The following is a 26,283-nucleotide window of genomic DNA, read 5'->3' on the forward strand; positions in this document are numbered from 1 at the left end:
GTTAATGAGCGCCTCAAAAGCTAATGGGGCTTTCAGCTGTTCTATGCAACAGAGCCCAGAGTAAGAACTACAGCATGAGTTCCTGACTTTTGCAAAGCAGAAACTTACCCAGCCGTACTGTTATTATAGTGTGCTGTACTCAACAGATGAGTAAGCCAAAGTAAATAAACACTATATGGTAAACAAAGTTATAAATATCTTATCAAAAGTAATGAGGTGAGGACAAATTAACTACCACAGCTAAAGAAACACTTAATATTAGCAATGACATTATCACTTGAAAGGCACACTCGGTATGTTTTTGCTGACTCATATTCCACAGCTTAAAGGGACAGTTCACACAAAAATGAAAATTCTGTCATTATTTACTCACAAGTTTTCCAAAAGTGTTGTGCTCCAGTCCTGCATCTCTAAATATAGCACCATAATAACACAGAGCTTTTGTTGGGTTCAGCATGTGGCATACTGCACTTACATGAGGTCTGGTCTGTATCGGTGGATGAGCGCGCACAGGGCCAAGCCGCTCTTCCAGGACATGATGAGATCAGTCACGCTGACACCTCTGTATCCCTCCGTCTGTCTTTGACACCAGTTCAGCAGCTTATTGGAGCGCACGATGGACTCTGATGGGGGAAAGCAAAGTCAAGTTGTGTCTAAGCAAGAATGTGCAGATTCGGTAATAGAATGCGCCAACAACCAATCGGATGGGAGTTAGTCACATGACCAGAGCAGCGTCTGAAGAACTTTCATGGTGCATTTCATTCCTTTTTGAGAAGTTATGAAACATTCAAGACACCGACGGCATTGATAATAGTTCTCAGTTGGTGAAAATCCACAAATATTTGTTAGTGCATAGTTGCATTCAATTCTAAAGTGCTCAAAGACAACTTTCCATTCCATGTCAGTTACTCTTCTCATACAATAAACTGAACAAAGCTTGTTGAAACATAGAAGCCTGTAGAACATCATGCATTTGGATTAGAGTCGCCCACAAAATTACCTTGCAATTGCTTCTCAAGCAGAATTTCTAGGATGAAAATAAATCAAATTATACACATTTACATTTGAGACTATCCAATGTATGGGAAGACTAAATAAATATATGAAAAATTAATGTATCCACAGCTGATGTGCAATAATAACGTGATACTAAATCTACCAACCATTTCTTGTGAGTTTAGGAGTTGAAGAGTTGACCACATTCTCCATGTCGACACGCAAATCCCTGGTTTCTCCGGTGTCTAACAGATGCCGTACCTGCAGACAATTATATTGTAAGGACAATATCGCCAATATCTAGAAAGCATGCAGAAGGCAGATAAAATGCCAACATGTGCATAAGGTGACAGCAAATGAAATGTGTAGAAAATTAGTTACCTTATTTACAGATTATTTACTTAAAAGCCAAAAAAAAAGGATGAAAAAGATTGTAAAAAGAAAATTATACTACTTATTATTTGGAATGCACCAATATTAAAATGAAGCAAAAATATCTAGACAAAACTTGCAGCTGTGTTTTCTGACCAGTCAGATGTGTATAAACCCACCTGGTTGGGCCTCACTTGGTGAAGGCTGATGTTGGGGTACCGTGTAGTCGGGTCCACGCTGTACTGGCTAAAGTTCTTGCTCACATTCTCTGGTGTTGTCTGAGGCAGCAGGCGATAGATACTTTCCCTGAAACCCAAAGGAGCTGTGCTTGTTTTCAGACCCAAATTCCCTTCATTTTGGCATTCATCCCTTAAGTGATGTCTCAAGATGAGACCCTAGAGACATCATGCAAGCTACTCGCTCGTAAAACACTTTTGCTTCCCCACAAACACGCTGCTTATTGCATACAAGTTGAAAAATGCTTTACCACTGTGAATTACCCTGCAGTATGCAGCTAAATAACAGTGCAGGAAGAAAACGAGCACCACAGAAAACGACGGCCTGCAGGGACTTGAGCTGTTTACTGCTCAGATTGAAGACACAATCACTCTCAACCTCATCATAACTTCTGTATCACTCTAGATGTGTTTGGTATAACATCATATTACTCAGATTACTTTTACAGTATGGCAAAAGTTTAAATATTCAGACACAAATCAGATTAATTGCATTTATTTCCATTATCTTATGTCCAATATCACATGTGAAAACCACCACCATGTTTTTGAAAGCCTTATTATTGCATACTGTATCTTATGCACTGTTTTTAAAAACAAACAGCATTCCATTCTGTGCATAGCATGTCTTACCGTTCAGCCAGCACCTCCAAAGGGGAGCTTCCATGAGCCCAACTTCGCACCATCCATGCTGCATCCATAGCTGCCAAGAAGCCTCTTGCTATTCCAGTGCCCATCGGCCAGAATGGCTATACCAAAAGACACATATTCATCAGTCAACTTGTCCCTAATACATTAAGAGTGAGAATGAACAGCTGTACACTTCATATTAGAAATCAGTCACCTTCTGTTTAGAAGAAGATGGAAAAACTGCTCTCACAGTCGCAGGCTAGCTAGTGTAACTGAGTGTGGTGTTTTAACTTAATGCTTTCATTACCACAGCTTCTGAAGTGGTGGTTTCAGATTTATGTGAGAAAATGTATTTTCAGAAGCTGAAATTTGTCGAAGGAAGACGTTGGAGAAGAGCAAAAGCCAATTTTGCGGTACTTCATGGAAAAACACCATCTGGTTCTATTAAAAGAAGTTTTAACAAATAACAAACTCCCTTTCACGAACATAGTCTTATTTCCCTCCTCCACATCGGTTTTCCACTCACCTCTAGAAGGCTGTCCCCCACCAGGGCTACTAGCAGCTTATGGCCGTTGCGCTGGCGGACGAGCGCTGCGTTCTCTGAGGCGTACATACAGGTGAAGTCAAACATGGCAACGTCAGGCTGGCCGTAATGGTTGATAGCAAAGTCCAGCTTAGGAAGCTGATGATTGGTAGAGAAATCTGCTGCTTCTCTGGCATAAGACAACAGAGCCTTCTGGTCAACATTGGCCCTGGAGAGCAGCATTTCTGTGTCGGCATAGTCCTGTACAAGAGCGAAGAAAAAAAAAAAAAACCTAAATAAGACCAGTATAAAAGCAATAAAAATAAACTCATGAAGATTCATGAAGATTCAAGGGCTGTCAGTTTAACGCGTTAATTAGTAATGAAAAAAATAACGCAATTAAAATATTTTAACGCAGTTAACGCACTGCCCCCGCCCCCAGACCTGTAGGTGATCTTACATATTATACAGTCGACTGTTGACAAATATAATGCAGGGCAACAACTCAAATGCAGTAATGCCCTAAAATTCAAGATATTGGTGCAAAAAATGCCCCTGTATGAGTTTTTGTCTCATATTTATATCATACGATAAGCGATTATCACACCAGCAGCTAGAGTAATATCAGACTAGTGCTGTGTGATTTTATACAACAGTTCAGTAAATAAGTTAATATTTTGTTATGTTTTAAACACAAAACTGTCCGTTTTTGCTCAGTTTTGCCAGCAAAAATATTACCTAAAGCCATAACAGAATTGTTGTGCATCTCCGCGCAACAAAAATTACTTTCTGAATGAATCCTCGTTTTGAACGAATCGGGTGAATCAATGATTCAAAGGCCCATTTATAAAGAGAGCCATTTACTTAATTCTTGAATGAATCAGCCGTTTGAACAAATCAAATTAATTTTTGAATCATAAAGACATTTACCGCCAACAAACAACAACAATCTTCAATCTTCTTTTATGTTCCATAGTTTATGTTGGGCCATTGCAGCCAATTATGTGTAATAAATTTTATGTTGAATCAAATAAAATATTTCTTTCTAAAGCTACTATTTGTAATGTCTAATTAATACTTTCTCATTTAACACATAAAAAAAAAAAAGCTTTAAATAATCTTTTGGCCGTATTTTCAGACCCAAATGTAATTTGCGATTGTAATTAATCAGATAAAATATACACACACACACACACACACACACACACACACATACATACATACACACACACACACACACACACATATTTGACTTGACAATAAAACTACATATATAAAATTACATATATATTGCATTTTTTAAGTAAATAATAAAATATAATATGACCAGTATTAATGTTTGTGGCATCTTTTTGGTAAGACAGAATTTAACAGAAACTAATTTTTGGCACTGAGGAAAATATAATTAAAAAACTTTTAAAAAGGAAGTTATGGTTTAAAACTAAGCTCAAAGTTTTCTGCAACTGAAGAGCACCGCAAGGCATATAATTCAGTCCTGAGTGGCTGTGGGTGTGGAAATGGGATATTTGAGAGGTCTTTTCCCCTCTGATTCATGTTGCTAAGAGCGAGCAGTGTTTGCTTCTCCTAACAGTCAGGCTCTTTAAAACAGATGAGGACTCTCAACCCTACACTCATTTAAAATGGCTTTATTCTGAGTACCATTACAGTTAAAGCGTAATCATGCATATTAAACACCAGTGTTTTGTTCAGTGGGATTCTGTAATTTATCCTGAAAAATGCAAAGCAAGCATCCCTCTCTTGCAACCTGTCTGGCTACATTAATTGGTATCATTACTGTGCATCATTATATCAGTTTTATTGTGCAAGAGTTTGTGTGTGAGTGTGAGAGAGAGGGCTGGGATTGAGGCTCCCTGTTAATGATTCAACAAACTTGGCAGTACTGGGAACACAGCAGAAGATCACATTGTGAATAAAAGGGAAGAGACTGTCCGCACTAAGTAATGATTATTTACACTCCTATGGCCTCCTAAAGACAGAATTAAACACCTAGAACTTTCAGAAATAAATTGTATGCTGATTTTGTGCTCAAGAAACTTTTCTTATTATTATGACTGTTGAAAACAGTTGTGCTACTAATTATTTAATCTTTTTTTTTTTTTTTTGTGAAAAACGATTGATTTTTCTGAGGATTCTTTGATAAATATACTAATATACTATTTAAAAAAAAATCTTTTGCAACATTATACATGTATTCACTGTAACTTTTGATAAATGTAATGCATCCTAAAACCTAATTTCTTTCAAAAATTAATAATGTAACGGATATCAAGCCTTTGAACAGTAGTAAATAATCATTAGCGGTTCTGGCTATGGTACTTTGGCATGCAACACCCAAAACCAGATGTTTCTGCAGGTTTTCGATGGTTTAAACTAGTGTGTATCTGGTTTAGCTGGTTGGTCAGCTGGCTTCCCTGCCTAACCAGTTGAAAAATCCATCTAAAACAGACAAACCAGGCCAGCTAAAACAAGCTTCAGCTGTTCATGCTTGTTTTTTTAATTCAAGTTTGTATTGCATTTCTAATCATCTGCCTTGAGCAGAGGTGTGCTACTACTTTTCTAAGGGACAGAGAAAGGCAAACAGGAAGAGAAAGAGATAAAGAGGGAGGGAGAAGTGAGAATAAAAGAGTGGAGATTAGTTAGACTAGTCAAACTCTTTGATCACTCACATGTAGAATGACGCCCTTCTCCAGCAGGCTCTGCTTTTTGGCAGTCATTACAAAGTAGTGTGTGTCATCCTTATAGTAGACAATGTTTTCCAGGTCAATTCCTGTGGAGGCAAACCAAAAGAGAAAAAGACTATATGAGCGAGCAGGAGGAAGAGATTGAAGTGGAGATGTGACAGACAGCATGTCAAGGGGGAAAAATAGGGGGACAGAGACAGAAAGAGGAAGTTGTTTGCATCCGTTCACAGATGTAATTAAGTTCCATCTGTGAGGCAGATAATGTGCCCACTCCCTCCATCAACAGGACAGAGAGAGAGAAGAATAACAGTGATTATACAACTCAGAAAACAGCAACAATCTGCCAACTCAGCACAAAGCACAGGGACAGCTCTTCAAAATGAGATTCTTCAAGTATTTTTTTTCTACACTGCTGGATCTTCTAGATGTACCACAAGAGCTTCTCTAAAAGTATAACAAGAGTTCTTCTGTTAGCTATGAGCTGTAGCTGCTGCTCTTACATCAAAATCTGACATATATATTCAATAAAAGTGCTTATTGTACCTGTGGCTTCTCTAAGGTCCTGGAAGAACTTCTGGTTAAAGATGAAGGCTACTCCACTGATCTCCTCCACCTTTGCTTCTGCAGTCGTGTTGCGGTTAATGAAGTTAGCTGTGATCGCAATAGCCAATTTGCCCCTAAACTCCTTCCTCCTGAAACCTGGAGAGACAGCATAAACATTCATAGGTATGAGCGCCAAAATGTTTATGCAGAACAACAACAGATCAGAGAGATTTCCAATGACTAAAAACTAGATTTTTTTACATATTTGAAGATGTGAGTGGTGCAAACCCATGCAAAACCCACCACCATTTTGCTAGGTGGCTGCAAGTTTGTAAAGACATGGAGTGTTTTGAATGTGTTGCAATGCAGTTGTTTGTGTTTTAGTCAAAATCCATCCTATGCATATCTAGTGACCAGAAAATCATTGATAAGGTTTGAGTGTCATCTTTAAATGCACACTACACCATTCAGGCAATTATTATTTATTTAGCAGGCAAGCTAAGGACACATTAAACTGATCAAAAGTGACACTTCACTCTGTTTATCAGTTTGCACTGGGTGACCAATAGCTGCTCGCATAAAAGTCAAGGCATTAATGTTTGCCTACAAAACCACCTTTTTACCTAACTTTACTACTTCAGACTGATGTGCCCACAAGAGGCACAAAATCACTAAAGGCCATTCCACCAGGAGGGAACATTTACTGTTACTGAACCTCCTGGTGGAATGACCTGCCCAACTCACTTCGAGCAGCTGAGTCCATAGCCATCTTCAAGAAACTGATAAAAACACCTCTCTTCCATCTTTATTTGACCCTCTAACTCTAGCACTCTCTCATCTAATTTTATTGTATCGATTTTTTTTAGCCAAGACTTGTCGTAGCAATTGCATTTCATTGCTCTTTTGTTGGTTTTGATTGCTTCTATTGTCCTCATTTGTAGGTCGCTTTGGATAAAAGCATCTGCTAAATGACAATGTAAATGTTAATGTAAAAGTGATAGTTAAGACTTACGTTGTTACAAATTATATTTATATCATAAAAGCCTTTCAACGTTCTATTTAAAGAATCATGAAAATGTTTCTAATGCACCGAATCCACATATTAGTATGATTTCTGAAGGATCATGTGACACTGAAGGCTGGAGTAATGGATCCAGAACACTCAGCTGTGCATCACAGAATTGAATTACATTTTCCAAAAAATTCAAAACCATTTAAATCTTAAAAAACATCCTACAAATATCTGAATGTTAGTGCAAGTCTACAAGATTTTTCATGCTTTTTTGATTTGCCAAGTTTATTCATTCAAGTACAAGCACACTTCTGCTGAATAAGCAGCATGATTTGAGATGTCATTCATGTCTGCAGGACAAGTTACACACTGAGGTTTGTTCAAATTCCTAGGCAAGCACCACTAATTATTTTTGTTCCTGTCTAGACAAGAACTAAAGATTCAAAGAGAGGACATTCTCAATTATGATTTTATATGAAGTGCTATATTCTTACCTGACAGCGTGTTTCTCCTCCCACCACAACCAAAAATAAAAACAAAATCTAACTCACTGAATGTATTCTTTCTGGGGTGGACCTCGGCTCTCCACCCAATTCCTGGAAAAACCAACAGCATGTTCAGTGATGACAGACGAGTCTTGGTATCAGTTCAGGATATACCTAAGCTCTTTAGAACGACTGGTATTTGTGTGGAAATAGAAACAAACGAATGGAACTGCTGAACTTTAGCACGGAAAGGACGTGAGAAACTGATCTTACTCTCATTCTCTTGGTCTTCTGGTGGCTCAATGAGGCCTTTGAACTCCACGTTGACGTGAATCTCGATGCCAAGGAGAAGAGCTACCTTCAAGAGCATCAGCTGCAACTGACGAATACCTGCAGTAAGAGATCACAAAAACCAAGACGTTCTAGAAAAGTTCCTCTGATTAGATAAATCACTTTCACAAGTCCAATTTATTTTCTTCTTGACCAAAAACTGTTCTACCTTGCTGGCAAAGTTTAAAGATTTTGTTTTGGCAGATTTTTCCCATCACATCCCACAATGATTACATGAGTAGGTGGCTATTTAACGCCTGGGATGAATCAGTATACACTTGCTGGGAGTCCTCGGAAGGTGGTTTGAGTAATTGAAAGTCTCCAATGTGCGTAACCCATCTACGTTTAGTGCTGTCTACTAGCTGTCATGTGCAATGGATGTCTGGATGTCAAAGTTAATTTCTCTCTAAAAGAAAAACAGTTTGAAATACTACTTACTGATATGGTCGATGGCTCCAGCACAAAACTTGCCGTAGAACTTCTTGGCTCCAAGACCCCTCAGATCCTGAATGGTGAAAGGCCAAAGATGGAGCACATTGTTTCGGGAGAATGCATCCCTCTTCTCCAACAAAACCACCTTGGCTCCAAGGAAGCCCAGCTCTATGGCTGTACGCAAACCACATGGTCCGGCTCCAATGATCAGACACTGAGAAACAATTCATAAGGAGTAAAAACCTAATTATCAAGCCACAAAATCCATAAAGGATCTATTTTAAGCAATCCCAGAACATTGCAAGTTTGAGAACAAATAACCAAAACACTCTCTTTCACCCAGGGAAACTTTCATACTTTGGTTTTGGCACAGGCTCTTCCTTTTTTGTATTTTTCGTGGCTGGCGCGCTTGTCTAACTTGGCCCAAAGAGCTTTGGCTTTCCAGTAGTTGAGCTTGGACTTGAGTTTGTGGTAGAACACACGGTATTCATTGGGCTTGAGTTCCAGGAAGTCACAAAGCTCTTGAAAAGCCTTGAGAGTGCCTTTGCAGGTGGTGGCCTGGACAAAGCGGTCAAAGAGCACATGGGACTGATTCACCCCTTCTCCCACCGCATTGACGCCTCCATCTCCCATGGTCCTTTGACCCGACGAGCGAGGATAATGGGACAGGCCCCGTCCAGCTTACTCAGAGTCTCTCTGTTTGTGATTCAACTTCTGCCATAGGTAATTTTCACCCTGAATGAAGAAAGAAAAAAAGATTACACATATACACATCACTGTGGCACATGTGGAAATGCACAGAAGTAAAAAAATAATTGTTTATTCAATATTTTGGCTTATTTTGAAAAAGTGTTATTAATTATCAATGAGAGCACATCACTTTTTTAAAACCATTTCAGACAACTTTGCCTAAAAATAAGTGCAGAAAATGCAATTCAAATCTGCAGATAGCATCTCATCTAGGCCTTCTTATTAGATTTTCATCAATGATAAAGAGATAACATTTAAATAACATTTCCACAAAGCATGGCTTTAGCAGAAAGGAGAGACATGGAAGCTTCCTGGTTAAGCTTCAGAAACAAATCTAAAGAAATCAGAAGAAAAAACTAATCAGACAAAATTTTTTTTCAGTTTTATGGATCTAAACAGGGAGGTAGGAAAAAGCCAAGTCTAGTCTGTGATAAATGACCCAATTTTAATTAAACTCTCTGAATAAAACAAGCATTGCTGTAGGATTAAGTTAACTGAAACAGAATACTGAACCGAGGGCAGGGTATTATTTAAGTGTTCCTCGTCTCCATCTCACACTCACAGCAACCTAAAGTTTGGAGGGACGTGGTTAAGGATATTCTGTGCAAATCATCAAACTGAGGTCATCACAGAAGGAATGCCATTCCAGAGCAGAAGCAAATGTACCGATTTTGATTAAAGATTACCAAGACAAACTTTTTTTGTGTGTCGATTAACTTGCACAGATTAATTGTTCACCTTAAGACTAGAAAGGTGCACTAACAAAGTAAATGGAGTCAATTTTGATTTCATGAGGACTTTAAGATATCACTTTATGTTTCCACAAGACAAGAGCATGATATAACGCAGCTATGTAAACAGGTCTATAAAACGGGTTTTAAAACCCCAAGATGAGGTGGAAGTGCAGGGGTGATGATCGTGCTTTTGCTACAATTGCCCCAAGACTCTGGAATGATCTGCCCACTTTTATTAGAATGGCTTCGTCTGCGGCTATTTTTAAGTCTAAATTAAAAACCTATCTTTTCGATAAGGCTTTTAATTCTGGTTAAGCACTTTTTATCCTTGTCCTATCTTTTTGTTGCATGTTATGGTGTAGTTTTTTTACCCTTCCTTCTTGGTTTTACTGCTTTTTCTTTTCATTGTGTTATTGCAGTTTTTAGTAATTCTATTGTATAGCACACTGGTCAACTCTGGTTGAAGTAGTAATTAGTGCTATATAAATAAAATTGCCATTGCTATTAAAAGTTGACACCTTTCATCAACACAGAGTGGGCTGCCAAAACCTTGTCTGGAAAATTTCACATAGCCTAAAGGACCTAGAAGCTTTAATAAAGACTGAGAATCTCAGAATCCCCATGCCCTTATCTCGGAGACAGTGACCACAGGAAGTATGATGAGCGCACAGAAACCCAAACAGGAAATGCTGTAACATTGGAAGTTCATGCATTCTACTGTAAAAGAGACACTACAGACATGATAAACCAACCATAGTGCTGCATGAATAACAAAAACTATTGCTCACACCAAGTCCTAATCAGGTGTAAAATAGTCTTGCATCGCCAAACCTTTGTCAGTCTGTTCCTCTTTAGAGCTTACTTTGGTTAAGAACTGGCCATTCAAACAGGAAGAGACCTCCTGACATGTAAAGCAACCAACCACAGTTTACTTTGCATTTAAATGGTGAGAAAGAGTCTCACACATGCGTCTCTCGGAATGTTGCATTCTTCGATACAGGCTGACAAAGACCAGATCTCACTGATGACCAAACATTTCGGCAACAGTGTGCAAGAAACCTCTCTGAAAGAATATTTTAAAAGCAAGATTTCCCAAGACATTCTAAAGACGTAGAAAAAAAAGAATGCTGAGTAATCAAAAAATAAAAAATAATAATTGAATACATAATACAGACCAATCATAAGAATCGCATAGACTGTTTTTCAATCGGGCAACTGAAAGTGGCCACACAGTTAATTGTCAGCCACTGAAATAGAACATCTAATTAGCAGTATGTCAAGTCCAAGGACATGTACACACACACACACACACTCCCTTTAAACGAATTCAGACTCACACACACTGCTAAGGTGTGGTCTAGATGAAGGAAATCTCCACCTCACAGAAAGCCGATGAAAGGGAAGGTAGGTGAAGGGTTAGTGTAAGGGCTCTTTCACTCAGTTCCAGGTTTAGCGTGCTGTGAAAACATGCTCCTGACCTCACCGTTCTGAAACTGCTGCGCCAGCAATCGAGTCAACACCGCAGCCAGCCACTAAAAGCCTCAGTAGTGCCACAAAGACACAAGACGTGATGTAATGATATCTGCCTTGCATGTAGGGCTGTCATAAGATTGAAATTTTAGCTGACAACTGATTGCAATACAAATAATTACAATTAAAAAAGCCTTTGCAGTGTAAGCTGAATACATAGTCATTTATTAATGACAAAATGTATATAATATAATAATACTAGTTTAAATTATATACTTAATAGCAATACTACTACTACTACTACTACTACTACTAATAGTAATACCAATTCACATTTACATTCACACTGACATCAATTTGATTAGATTTCGTTGCTGTAAATATTAGCCTATTAGATTGACTTAAAATTTCCTGATTGGATAGGAATATTTGACTAACATTTATAAAATCACAGTTATTTCCGTCAAGTGATTCTAAAGCAATGGAGACAGGCCTATTACCATATGAAGTGTACAAAGACTTCATGTTTTCATATTAAATGAATGGATTTCAAAGTCATGAAATATTTTGTCCTGTAAATTTCTGTACACGTCAGCTGTCGCATTGGCTTTGAACACTGGAAAGGTGTGTGAATGCACTGCTGAGGCAGATGGATCTGGTTATCTGCTTCCTCTCTCCATTACTTTATAACACGACACTAATGCTTCAAACGGTTGAACTTCTTTGCAAGGCAGTGGTCGGGTAAACAAATACGACACTGAAATACATTGACGTTCAAAGTACAGCTCATTTAACAAAGGTTGTCCTCATGTGGCTTTAATTCTGTTAGCCCCTGAAAGGCGAGAACCTCGGCATGTATATGATATCAGAGAACCTCAGCGGCAAAGCTCGGTTTACACTGAATATCATGTGAACCCAGCTGTGTTATGTATCAGTGTGGACTAACCTGTTTAAAGCCCTCATGTAGTTACAACTGAGGAGACTGACTCCTCAAGAGCATGGGAAAGAAGCTGGTTTCACTATACACACACCCCTTGGTCAGCCATAAGATCCATACAGAATCTGCATACTTTTCCTGTGCTGATGGTAGATGACAAATAATTATATGGAATATGTTTAAATTAAATGGATTATTACTAAAATATTGAATTTAAAAACAAATATAAGAGGCAGGGATGTGTAGAACTTCGAAAACAACAGCAGTTAAAATCATGAAGTCTGCAGAGATTTTTATGGAATTCTGTGGATTTTATTCAGGACTGGCCACAAGCCAAGAAGGAAGCATGACGATGTGCATAGAACTACAACCATCCAAATATTCTGAAACATGGGTTTAATTCTACGGAGATCATTTTGTGAAAAATATAAATATAAATTTAATAAAATAAAACAAAACAAAACATAAAACAAACGACAAAATAAAATAAAAAAAAATAAAATAAAATAAAATAAAATAAAATATCTGAATGCTTCCCATCCAGGGCTCCAGACTGCGAACAAAATGAAAAATGCATAGAGCAAAATAAAACCGCGCTACTCGTTTGAACAGCGCAGAGCTTCGAGTTTAGAGTACAGTTTATACTCGCAGCGTAAGCACGAGCGCAAAGGTATAAGTAACAAAAGTGACGCAAATATTGAGGAAACGATGGATGGTTTTCATGCTAAAGTAAATTAAAAGACCGCTTCTTAAACCAAAGGTGAACATGTTGGTATCCTAGTGGAGAAAAAGACATGCAAACACTGTCACCGACAGAATGGTTAATTTTACGTTTCTTTTTTTTTTCCATTTGCTTTATCTTTGCTGTTTACCTCACCTCATCTTATTAATTTTTGTTCATAAACGTTTTGTAAGCTTGTTTGTCATTGTATCTTACGGTTTTATTGTTGTTGTGTGAAAGGTATAGATGTAAGCAAAACAGAAAATTATCTTTTCTTGTAAAACGTGACAACAAGATCGCAAATTCAGAAGCTAAAGCATCCGAAGCCCGCAACTTATAACGTAGCAAAAGAGGAACTCCAGTTCACAAAATTCAGATCACAAATAATACTACTACACTAAAAAAAAAAAATCTGTTTTATTTTTTTATTTTTATTTTTACCCAAATGCTGGGTTGAGCCTGTTGGGTCATTTTTTTGGGGTTATTTTTTCAGTGTTTGGGTAGTTTTTGTATTACCCAGCTCCTGGGTCAAATGTAACAATCCAGTGTTTGGGTTGTTTTGCAGCTCCTGGGACAGACATAACTCAATGTTTGGGTAGTTTTTGTGTTACTCAGATCCTGGGTCAGACGTAACAGAATAACAGAGACTGGTCGATTACATGTAAATAACTTCTGTTTAATGTTGAATTTTTCTTCTAATGTTTGTTAAACGAGTTTAAATATAGGTAATATGTATAGCCTATTAAAACGATATAAACAATGCTGTTAAATGATAAATAAAGGGAAATAAAGGAAGTTATCACGCAAACCATTGGTTGTGTGGCATATTTAAGAAAAGTTTAGAGGATTTAAGTTAATCTGTAAACATTATTTAATGTATGAAGTAAAAAAATAAGCTAGTAATATAGTAAAAATCAATAAACCCATTAGCTGGATTAATCAACCCATGATGCTGGGTTAAAAAAAAAAACAATTTGCTGGGTAAATTTAATCCAAGATGGGTTTTGTCCTATATTTACCCAGCTCTTGGGTTGTTTTTAACACAGGGTTAAAATGTAAAAAGGTTAACATTCAACCTGTTCTTTATGATTATAATGAAAAAGAACAGGTTGAATGTTAACGTTTTTTGTTTCCATACCACTATAAATCCCATGTTGTAGCATTTTGTGCTCATGCGACCAACTGAGAAAGTTAGTCGCAAAAGAACGACCTGTGGGAAGAATGAGTCTGGAGCCCTACCATCAAATATTTATATTTATCGCCATATTAAGCTTTAACTTCTAGTACAGCTCGGTGAAGAACCTGGATTCATTCATAAAAATGAATTATTGAAAACTATTCAAGATAATAGAGACTTTGATCATTGCAACAAACCAACACTAAAACGCTTGTTCCTCACAGCATTGACTCATGGGAAGCTGAAGAGCCAGGTTATGTAATGCTGCAATGCCCTATAGCCACGTTAAAGCTACAGCATAACATAATATGAATTCCCAGCATGACTGAACACTTCCAAAACAGGGCCTGCTATAATTGAGTGCAGGTCTATATCCAGCACCTCTTTTCACTCTTTTCACATTTGTGCCATGGTGTGACCTGGCTGTCACTATAGGTATATTAAATTTCAGACAGCAATTTGTCCCTCATCACTCAGCAATGTGGTGTTAGCGATATAACTGCTATGAATATGCACTGAACTTTGTATGACATGAGAAAAACAGAAGATAATTATTATAGACATGCTGAGAAACAGAATTACAGAGACAAGACGACATACGGAAACAATAAACCACAAATCCATTCAACTTTATAACAAAAAGACCTGCATAAATAACCAACCAGATAAATATACAACCCACCTTCACTCGCCTGTGACTGTGTACACAAGAGGGCATTCAAACAGACTGTTTCAATTCAAAGCACACTTTATAACACACACACAGAGCATGCAATTTTTTTTTTTTACTTTATGGAGAGATTGTCACACTCTGGGCTAAAAATAGACCACATTACATGTCTGAATGGACTGAAGCTCTCTCCACACTTTTCTTCCTGTGGGGACCTCATATATTTCCAGTATGCTTCCTGTATGGACATGAGGAAGGAAGACGTGAGATTTTTTTTAGCTTGTAGAGGAAGGACTTTATACTCTGAGGACTGTCTTTGATGACAAATAATAACTTGAGACTCTTAAATTACATAAGAGAGGGAAATACTATAATGATACTACAGTTGCATGTCCATTCTGTGTGTTAGTTAGGGGTTAATACTGTTTCACACAGGACTCACGCATCTTTTAAACGTCCATGACTTTTCCAGTCATCTGGAAAAACCTGTATTTAATAATAATAATAATAATAATAATAATAATAATAATAATAATAATAATAATAATAATAATAATAATAATAAAAAAATTAATTAATAAAAAATAAAATAATTAAAAAAGACTTCACATGGAAATCACATTTAAAATTCTTCTTAAAAAAGTGCCATCAAAAACAAATGTATAAATGATAAATGTATAAAATAAATACATAAATATAAAAGAAACACCCTCAAGATAATGGCATCTTTTGTTGAAAAAAATAAAAATAAATTTCAAGAAAAGTTTATTAAGAAGGTGCTTATAATTAATGTATTTATTTTATACATTTTTATTATTGTACACTTATTATTATTGTATTATCAGACATTTTGTGTGAGATACTCCATTTAATCAAAGCAGGCACAGTTATCAGCCAATTCTGATTGTTTCAATGTGGCCAAATATCTGCTGATTAGAATTTAGGGCTGCTGATATCTGAACAGAAATACAAGTCATGTTGCAGTACACTTTTACCACTGACAAAAATTTAGATAAACCTTCTCTATCTAGATTCAGTAGAAGAATGACAAGCTTATTATATAGTTCTTGTGTATAATTTAAAAGTTTACTGCACTGTTGCTAGTTCCTAAGAATTCACCAGATAGCACCAGATAGGGGAATTTTTATTTTATTTTAAGATACTAGCCAGCTAGTGAGACATAAAGCACATAACTTATATCTCAAGATAGAAACAGAAGAAATAAAATCACAACCTTATTGTGCTAGATGACAACTCCTAATGTATCTCCCATTCATTTATCCCATAGAAAGAATCTGCAAATCTATCTTCAAGCCTTTTATTCTTTGTTTGGCTGTGATTTTCCCCTGAGAGTGAAAGGGAGCTTCCTTTAGCAGCACATAAAACATTAAGCTGTGCCGTCTATCAAGCAAATGTGATGTCTCCTCCTCCTACTGTGCCTTTCCCTCCAGACAATCAGGTGAGACGGAGTGCTGTTGCTATGGAAACATCAGCAAAGGAGCATGACATCATTACACACACACACACACACACACACACACACACACACTCTGTAATGAAGGAGGAGGGGCGCCAAGTCAACAGAGCCGCATGTGGGCAGGTAAACAAAGCAAACTGATGTGGGTGAGGCAAACTGGGCCATTATCCACCTGAAATTGCTGCTTTTCCTTTCTTCTTTTAAAAGAATGGCAACAGCTGTGAATCTTCTGATTTAAAAAGTAGCCAATCCTTCTAAATTGAGTTACAGAAATGCCTGTGTTAATAATATTGCCCATAATTGCCATCTGAACACTATCCCCCACACCTCAGTGACTGTGTACAATAGTTTGATTCATTCTTAGAGTATCATCTGCGCTTTGAATCTTTGGGCACTGCCGTTTGAATTACAAGTTTGAGTTTGTCAGGCCAAGTAAACAACAAATGCATAATGTTACTAAAACAAATATGAACTCAGCTTTAAAATGCAATAACTAGAGAAAAAATTATTTCATAAAAACAATGACATCAAACATTTAAGAAATCTGCAATACAGAGATTGAGAAATGAATCTATCAAAAAAAATAAAGGATAATAAAAAAATTATAATCTGTATGATATAAAGTTTTTCTGTGAAACAAATAGAAATTTTGGAGCTTGACAGTCATGGTCATTATATGGAAAAGAAAGAAATTCTGCTTTTATGTGTAACAGAAAAAAAATAACAGCCGGGTTTGGAATGACATGACAGAATTTTTGTGTTTGGATGAATTGTTACTTTAAACGAATCAAAAATGTTTGTATATAGACTTGCACATAGACTTAAGTTCTGTCATCAATCAGCTTTCCATAGTTTATCATGTTCCATACCAGCAAGAACATCATTAAAATATCATGGCCCACAAACACAGTCCAAACACAGACTGTCCCTCAAACAGACACACACACTTCATTATGAAAATATGCCACCACAGAAATGCTGTGCCAAGAAAACAGATACTTTTTCCTGAGACCTAACTGAAAAATTCTAAGTTTGTTGTCTAGAGTGATGACATTTTAGAGACAAATATATGCACATTTTGACCCAGTTATTTGTGAGTCATCTCATGTCTACACAATGAATCACAGTATCTATGGAATGCCCTGTAAAAATAGCAATTTTAAGGTTGTAGAGATCCAGAATAATACAAATTTGTTCTCACCTCTTTTAAATAAACCTTTTTCAAAAGTTTCATTAAAATGAAATGAGAGTGTTGTGTGCTATTTAGGACTAAGGACAGCTATTGCTCTCAAATTTGCATGATGCAACATACACATTAAAAAAAAGTTGATAACTTTCAGTATTTTTTTATAATGAAATTACAAAGTATCTTTTTCATGAAGCAACAATAAATGCGTCACTTATTCCCTAGACTTACTTTTCATTCCCTAGACTTACTTTTCATCGTTTGAATTTTATCAATTACGATTCCGCTTATCGATTCAGATTCTTTTTGATTCCCAGTTTCAATTCTAATGCGATAAAAAAAAAATTATATCAAACATTGTGTCTCTTTTTCCAAACCATTTAATTGCTGCTGAATACCATGAACAAAAATCAACAGGCTACATAAAAACTGGACTCTTTATGAGCTGTTTGAGTGCAAAATAGAGCGGCATGTTTCTGGATAAATTTTTGTTTTTCCAATAGAAGTTGAGGTTCTCTCATGATTCTGAAGAAAAAGTATTAGACAACTAAACAAAATCACTTGGAATTTATGAATGAATAATTCAATGACTCACTCTGCGAATGTAGATTTAAATGTTCAAATCGCACTGATGTGATTAGGGATGTCAATTTTCTATCATTTCCATTATCGATCGCCGTTTAAATTAACGATCAATTAATTGATTAATCATTAACCTTAATGTTGCAAAATGGTGTCTATTGCATTGGCACGCAGTCCTGTATGACAGCATGTGCAAAAGCCACTCAAAAAAAAAAAAACCTTTCTCATTTGATTTAAAGGGGTTTAAGTCTAAATAAAATGCTAGTAGCAGAATTATAAAATGTATAGATGTGATTAAGATCATTTGATAAAATGAAGAGAGCGCGCTGTATGTTTGAGATCATTTTACTTTGTTGAATGTTTTCTATCCCGGCACGGACACCGCTGAACACGCCTCTTTAAAAGGTTTCCTGGTGCACGCTGTTGTATTTTAAAACACAATTGCAATGTTTTCAACTGACATTATGCCATTTAAAATAAAATCATCCCAAACATAGGCCTAACTGTGGTGTACGTGGCTGTGCTGAGCAGTCAGAGAACCACTTCCATCGGCGCTGCTGCAGCAAAACACACATCAAACATTTTAATCGGAGTATTATGACCAGTACTTAATTTGATCCTGCTTGGTTCTGTTCCGGAAAATGTCAGATTTTGAATTTTTGCATTCCGGTAGGCCTATTTGTTTTTAAAAATCCGGCATTTACAGTGCATTAGATCGTGACAGTGCGTGCGTGCGTGCATACGAGGACGAGCGAGCGCATTTGGATGTATTTGGAGGTTATTGCTCACATCTTATTCAGCACAAATCCAAATGTTTTCAAATTTCTTAATGTATTTGAATGTTAAACTATTATGTAAAATGTATATAGATCAATGGTTGTCATCCTTTTTTTTTTTTTTTTTTTTTTTTTACATGAACTTATGGAGCACCGCCACACTTCTGTTTTAAATTAGTTATCCTAAGTCAGATAGATAGATAGATAGATAGATAGATTGATATTTTAATTTTTTATGAAAACAAATTGTTATTTTTATGTTAGGCCTATTACTTATATAGGCTATATCCCATTTTGTCCAGGGCTTGAAAACCTGTGCCCTACAGGAAGTTATGTCCATACATAAAACCATTTAGTGACATCATTGAATGCTCCGGGAAAACGTATTGTCTGTGTCAGTCAGAGCGCCTTCTAATTGCTTGTTTTGAATCCAGCATTTATTTATTTACAAATTATAAGCTATGATTATGAAAAGTCTGGTATAAAAGCTTTGTTTTTTTAAAGAAATAATTGGTAAGCTGAAAAAAAAAGTTACATCGTGACCATGCTTTTGGATGCGTTCCAGCCCATTGCCTACATTTATGCGGCTTTGTTCTGGTTTGCCGATTGGTCACGAATTTCCACAAATTCAATAATATTTAGGCATCATTTCTTTTTACTAAATCCTCACCATCTAACCCTCTAATTTTGCAGGTTTATTTTATTGTCTTTCACTTTTAATCACTGTTTTCGCATCTCTTACTGTGGTAAACATGCGGGAAGGGAAATTAAAGATTTCATGAATTAAGAATTTGTTCGATTTATTCATTTGTTCCCTTATTTCAGTTAAATCATGGGTTATTTAAGGAACAAATTAATAAAACATGGACAATTGCCACAAATTAATAAGTCATTGGAACGAATTAACAAGTTGATAGCCTTTCTGTCCTGTGTCCCGAAGCCCTGCAAAATGCTCGATATGAAACAATTATCTGGGAAAATGACTTAGTTACTACATTTCTATTGCTTTCCATGTTGAATAACTTTGTGTTGTTTCTATTTTAATGTACTTTTAAAGTTTAGATCACATTAAAAGCTTTATTATGAATGAATGTTGATGCGTTTATGTACCGTCACCGTCACTCACAGCTGCTCGCACGTGTTTTGCGCATGAGCTGCATGCAAAATCAGGCCAGGCTGAGAGCAGGTTAATCGACCACGATTGCTTTAATCGATTGCATCTCTTATCGACAATTAACCGATCATCGATCCCCAGATGTGATCGTACGCTGCACGGATGAACCAAGTGATCACAGCATTGTGATCGCACACATCAAAGGTGGCGAAATGAAACAGACGAATCATTGTAATTTAGGAATAGAATCATGTCAGTGTTTGAATCGTGTTCGCAATCTTTAACAATCTATTAAATTAAAGTGCTTTGTCATGTTGGTGGTGACACCACTCTTGCAACGTGTGTAGCTTATCGCAGATATTATACTTGGCTTTTATGGCTTCTGATCGCAAGTGTACCCAAACTTCGGAGCACTGAGATTAGCGAGAAAGGTCCTGGCAGATCGCTAGGTCAGGTCCTCACAGATGAAGAAAAAGTGCACACAGGAATCGACAGGCAGAATAAAAATCTAATTTTACAACAAGAAACCAATTCCTGACCTTAAGTATCCGATTCTGGAATTGGAATCGATTTTCGACCATATAAAAAAAAGAGTGCATCCAACCAAGATAATGAACAAATACAAACAATTTTGTAGGGCTGATCCGAATACCATTTTTTGAGCTTCGAAGCTTCGATAGTAATCAAAACCGAATATTCGAAGCTTCGGAGGGAGGGGCTGAACATATTCTTCTCTCTAATAAAGGCAGGAATCTCTGTGTGTCTGTCTGCATTTTTATTATATCGAGAACCGTTCATCCAATCAACTTCATGTGTGGCGGTTGTGTTACTGCGGACCCAAGGGAGTGCAGTGTCTCATTTGGTGCAATATGGACACGCGACACATTCAGAATGAATAAATTTTTAATAACTACAGCACAAGCCTGAAGCGGCGTGTCTCACACGGGCAGGGCTTATATGCTCAGAGAACGAAAACTGCACTAGTGATACAAAACACACAGGTCTGTTAAGAGAGGTTTTTTTGTTTGTTTATTTGTTTTTGTTTTTTTATGGCTGCCATATTCGCAAGTATTTTCCAAGCAAATTAAGTGCACGTTTTTATCATGTGTAAATTTACTGATTAACATGGCAGATAAATGCAGGTCGTTTTTTTTTTAAACCAAGAATATACTATAGGCGTACTACTTATAGAACTTTTGATTTTTCAAACTTGATGTGCTGTTGTGGTAGGACAGTTTCAAATCGCATATCTGGCACACTGCCTTTTTCTTTTCCTCACTCAATTAAAAGTGCTCCCACACAGCTGAGGTCTTCTGCATTTTTGTCTTCTCTTCCAGATAAACCGAATCATGACGTTCATTCATGGGCCATTCATAAGCAGTTTTTCTATTACTGGGCCGAACGGTTCTCTTTGCTTAACTGTTCCATTCCGTGCCGATCCGGGGAAGTCAGCATTTTCCACTGTGGCGCTTATAACGGAGCTCTTTGGAATGCAATACAAATGCGCCAGGGTAACGCAAGTGTAATATAAACAGCGATATGAATGAAGATCAGATATTTCTGTTTTTGGGACTCCTTTTTTTATCTGATAAATAACAGAAAAAGGACAACTCTCTACGTGAAAAATAAAATAAACAGAAGGCGACGACGGGTATAATATCAATAAGCACAGACTAAACCGTCTCAAGACATTTTTTTTTTCTTTTTTTATATTGAACGTAGTTTAGCGGTTTACTTGGCTGTTTGGAGAAACTGGTAGCCAGGCAACAGAGTGGCGAAGTCAAGCACAGCTGTCTAACCGTGCCTAGAATTCCGGGCCGAGAACTGTTTGTAACTGTGCCACGCCATACCAAGCTCATGTGGAAATACAACTGTCACCGTACCTGACAGTCCTTAGAACCGTTCGGCCCGATAGTAAAAAAAAAAAAAAAAAAAACAGCTATATTCAAGCTCGAATGAAGACTGTTTCGTGGGGGATGCCAGGTGCTTAAAAAAAAAAAAAAAAAAAAAAAAAAGATTATTTGTATCTCAAAATTGAAAATCGAATGCCAACCCACCAAACAAATATTGTTATATTCTGGTCCAACCATACAATTTTGCAGATACTTAAAAAGAAAAAGAAAAAAAAAAAATGAAAATTTTGCCACACACACAGACACACACCACACATTACAATTAACCAGCAATCATTGCTAAACTTGTGCGGATTGCTAGAATTCCAGATGGTTTTGACCAACAACCACAAATTCTACAATAAATTTCAAGGCAAAGTAAACAGTGATTATTATATCCCTACTGCTCCATCTAGAGATGCTGAAAGCAGCAGTTATTTTAGTACGCCAAATGTTTGGAAAGAAGCATGATATCCAAAATCTTACATTATATCATCTAAAACTTTAATAATTGAAGTTTTTGGGCATGCTCAGCCAGGTGCAAAGATGTTTAATGCCCTGGTAAAAATTTGAAAATGATGATTCAGTGTTGTTCATTACTAAATTTCATTCATGAAATCCAAACACCCAAATGGAAAACATTTGTATGATGCAGAGAGCAACAGAACTTCTGTTTAAGACTCCAATGTCATTCGACCACAATAAAACACGTTTACTCTTTCTGTTAGGTTTCATTAGAAATGTAAATTACACCAGACACACCTTTCAGACTGAAACCGGCTGAGGAAACAGCCGCGTGTCATCTTACATATCATCTCCCACTTCAGAAAAGTAAACAGATGCGGTAGTAACTGTACGTGACTGTGCACAGTTGCCTGGTCTCAGAAAAAGACAACAAGACTGTAATCCGGTGAATACTGCATGCTGATCTAATCCCACGCGCTGAGGGTGGGGTTAACTCTGACTCGCAGGGTAAACAAGCCTCCATGACTGTCGTGACTGACCCAGACCTGTCAAAGCTTTGGCTTTTACCTGCGTTAATCAATGACCGCACACATACCACCAAACTGATGCGACCCTGATATGAGACTGACGGGGCAAATCACTGATGCATGATACATGGTGAAGTTAGACTACTTAAAGGAACCATTCACCCAAAAACTGAATAATGTCATTTACTCGATCAACTACTTCAAGCAGGTGTTCATTAGAAGGAACTGTAGTACTGGACTGACAGCTCATCTTCAACAAACACAGGCAGAAGTAGGGGTGGGTGCTATACCGGTATGAAAGTGACTACCGGTATTATGATGTTCCGTGATATGGATTTTACTATAATGTGGATACCGTTATATATTCATGAATTTAAATTTTGCATTTATAAAGTCTTATTCAATTTGGTATGCTTTGCAAATTACTACGGCATTAGTTATCAAACACATAGAGCACCGTAACAGACCAAATTAACAGAGCACAAATAGCCTACTCCAGTGGTTCCCAAACTGGGGGGCGCGGCAAGGCTGAGGGATAGAGTCAGCAGATTATTTTGCAAAATAAACCTCTGCAGGGTGATTAAGATTACACTGCGTAATTTTCCCGCTTATTATGAGGCCAGTTGACTGATAAGTAAATAACTGAGCACAAAATAGTAATTTAACATTTTAATTACCTCAACATGACTTACAGTACCCGCGTGAGCACTCCGTTATCAGCTGTAGAAGTTGTGGTTGTATCAATAAGAGACCACTAGATGGGACGATTGAAGAATCAGAGTTGTACTTCAGGGAGCCATGTAGAGATATAAATGAACGATGCATGGTTCTGCTCTAAGCGTCGCACCAGACGCGAGCGGTGTGATTTCACAAAAGCAAATAGAACCCAGTGCTGTTCTCTGCTGTGGATGCGGTGCGACGTGACACGACATATCCATGACAGTAAACTGATGCCACGTTCTATTTCTGACACTCCAGTGCTCTGACACAAAGAACAATTTCAAATATTCATAACTAAGTGAATCATGAAAAAATAGTTTCCTCAAAAATATTAAACAGCACAAATGTTAACAACATAGATGATTTCAGGTCTATGTCCAATCCCTCACTTTTTCTAGCTATATATTTTTTTCTCATATCGCAATGTAACATCGATATCACTTGGGACAGTGTAAGATATTGTGATAAGAATTTTAGCTCCTATCGCCCACCCCTAGGCAGAACAAATCTAAACATAGACATTCTACACATTCCCATCTCTTGCATATTGGTTTATTCAATATTTGACTACAATTCATTAAACATTTGACTATGAGAGAATGCATAAGACAGTACTTCAGCACTATCTGCAAAAATATTTTACAAATCATAACCCATTAAAACAAATTAAGTTAGCAAACTCCATCTGGGCCTAAATGTAGGCTATTACAAGAGCAACAACATGAAAACATTACTGCAATAAAAATGAGGAGCTCATGAGTAATTCAGAGAAATTTTCTTTTTGACCAAGCTTCTGCAGTCTGAAACCTTTCCTGCTTCGGCATGCATGTTACTTCAACATCTGTGATCTCTCACCACCTTTAATTATGCCAAGGGGGCGAGGATACATTTCTCCTGAAGTACTGGTTGATGACCGACCTCCATGGTTCAAATCCTAACTTCAAACATTGTAAGTGGGAAACAAAAAATGCAAAACTGGTCTGAAGTCAGGAGCTTGCGCCAACAGAGCAAAGGAAAAGGGTGGACTCCAAGTGTGAATAGAATACAAAATGATCTTTAAGAAGGCCTGTAACCCAAAACTCTCAGACAGATGCTAAGCACTTCAATGGACTTTCATTAAAAGGAAAACAGACACATACGGAATTACATTACAATCCAACAGCTATTACGCAAACTACAGGTGACAAGTGAAATAAAAGCTTCTTTTGTGGAGTCAACGAGAGGAAAACTGCAAAAATATTGGAAACTGATCTTAAAAGGAAGCCTGGCTCACTACTACTACCCCAAAAGCACTCATGAAAACAAAAAGCTGAAACACATAACACACGTGATGTTAAAGCAGGAATATTTCCCATCACCCAAAGGATGAGGGTTCAATCCAACAAAAAAAAATAAATAAAAAAAATAGAAATACACCCTTTGAGATAAGATACTTCTGAAGTCCATATTAAACGATACTCATTAGGATAACTGCCATGTCAAAAGTAAGTCTAAATATAATAGAACGTTTTGCAGATCTGGCATAACATTAAAATAGAATTATGGGAGCTTAAAGGGGATTATTTTTGGTAAAAATCACCTGAAACTATAATTTAGAGAAATTAAAACTTCAGTCCAAAAAGACTTTTAATGAAACTAAGCTACAAATGTGGCTCGCTCTGAATTTCCACAGCTTTCTAACGCCAGACAATTCAGAACATCACAGTTCCAGTTAAAACCAAGGGGCAACCTCCCGCTCTCTCTCTGGGAAGCCAACAAGGAAGTGACTAAAACTGCAATTCATCGACAGGCCACTAGAGGCTGGCTCCAATAGACTCCCCATGTTAAAATCCCCAAAATTACAGCAGAAAAAAACGTTTACAGCCTGGTACAAAAAATTATTTTGGTCTATATAGTTAATTTTGCCCTTCATGACAACTGTGAGGGGGGTGAATTTTTTTAATTTAAATTATATTAAGCCTTAAATTTCTGCATAATTGAGTGACAGGTGGATTGCCGCTGCTGACATTGCCGTCGAGCCATGTGGGCGTGCCTTCAGCAACCTGCTCCCACCTTTTTGCCCATTTTCAATTATCTGGGAGTGACGCGCTGCCAAGATGGCGATTGCCCGCTTCGCCCACTTTGAGCTTCAAAAACGCTCTTTAGAAAACTACAGGTGACGTCACGGACACTACGTCCATGTTTTTATACTGTCTGTTTAAAACATATCCAATATTGATATAAAGTGTGACTGTTTTGGGCACAAAATCAACAAGAATATACATACATAAAGTATATGACATTATTCCATTAAAGCTGACTCAACAAATCCAGCAAATCAAAACAAACTCCTCCAAGCAAGAGTTCCACAGCAAAAGTATAATGGCAAAGAAAGCAAAGCCCGTAGCCAAAACCAACATTACTGGGTCATGAAGGAAATCACCATTGTGTCTCTCTGGATTCTTCCAAATAAACAGCATGTGTGGACCCTTAGGAGGTGTAGATGAGGAGGCGGCAGAGAGAGGAAGGAAGAATCCTTTGCCAGTCGCTAGAAGTGAATGTGGGCAGAGCGTAGCAGCACCCTGGCACTGTAACGTCTTATCTAAATGAGACACGCAGGCATGCTGAGGAACAGACTGGCTGATCAGTCGTGGCAATGTCGGGGACGTTTTTTCACCTCTTCTCTGTTTTTAAGATAAGGGCAAAACAGGGTCACTGGGAACTTTAAAAACAGTCAGTTCAACCAAAAATGAAACTTGTGATATTGTTTTCTCACACTAAGGTCATTCCAAACCCTGTTTAATGATCTTTCTTCCACAGAACACCAGAAATATGCCCTTGAAGT

The 26,283-nt window shown here is 37.2% G+C and overlaps 1 protein-coding gene across 22 annotated transcripts in view; it reads right to left on the reverse strand.

Moving 5' to 3' along the window:
* Positions 1-26,283, reverse strand: part of mical3a (microtubule associated monooxygenase, calponin and LIM domain containing 3a) — a 77,132-nt gene that overhangs the window by 46,160 nt on the left and 4,689 nt on the right. For 19 of the 22 annotated variants that reach the window (XM_042744357.1, XM_042744337.1, XM_042744340.1 and 16 more), the window contains exons 2-13: positions 8,619-8,996; positions 8,268-8,475; positions 7,773-7,889; positions 7,509-7,610; positions 6,003-6,158; positions 5,445-5,545; positions 2,761-3,018; positions 2,238-2,353; positions 1,548-1,674; positions 1,164-1,257; positions 1,001-1,027; positions 476-623 (exon numbers count right to left, since the gene is read on the reverse strand). In XM_042744357.1, the coding sequence (XP_042600291.1) occupies positions 476-623; positions 1,001-1,027; positions 1,164-1,257; positions 1,548-1,674; positions 2,238-2,353; positions 2,761-3,018; positions 5,445-5,545; positions 6,003-6,158; positions 7,509-7,610; positions 7,773-7,889; positions 8,268-8,475; positions 8,619-8,894 (1,730 nt within the window). In that variant the 5' untranslated portion in view covers positions 8,895-8,996. Of the gene's footprint in view, positions 1-475; positions 624-1,000; positions 1,028-1,163; positions 1,258-1,547; positions 1,675-2,237; positions 2,354-2,760; positions 3,019-5,444; positions 5,546-6,002; positions 6,159-7,508; positions 7,611-7,772; positions 7,890-8,267; positions 8,476-8,618; positions 8,997-12,161; positions 12,296-26,283 lie in introns of all 22 variants that reach the window. The other 3 variants (XM_042744338.1, XM_042744356.1, XM_042744335.1) reach the window with 2 other exon arrangements.

This window comes from Cyprinus carpio, chromosome B18 (assembly GCF_018340385.1).
Source record: "Cyprinus carpio isolate SPL01 chromosome B18, ASM1834038v1, whole genome shotgun sequence".
NCBI classification, from domain to species: Eukaryota; Metazoa; Chordata; class Actinopteri; order Cypriniformes; family Cyprinidae; genus Cyprinus; species Cyprinus carpio.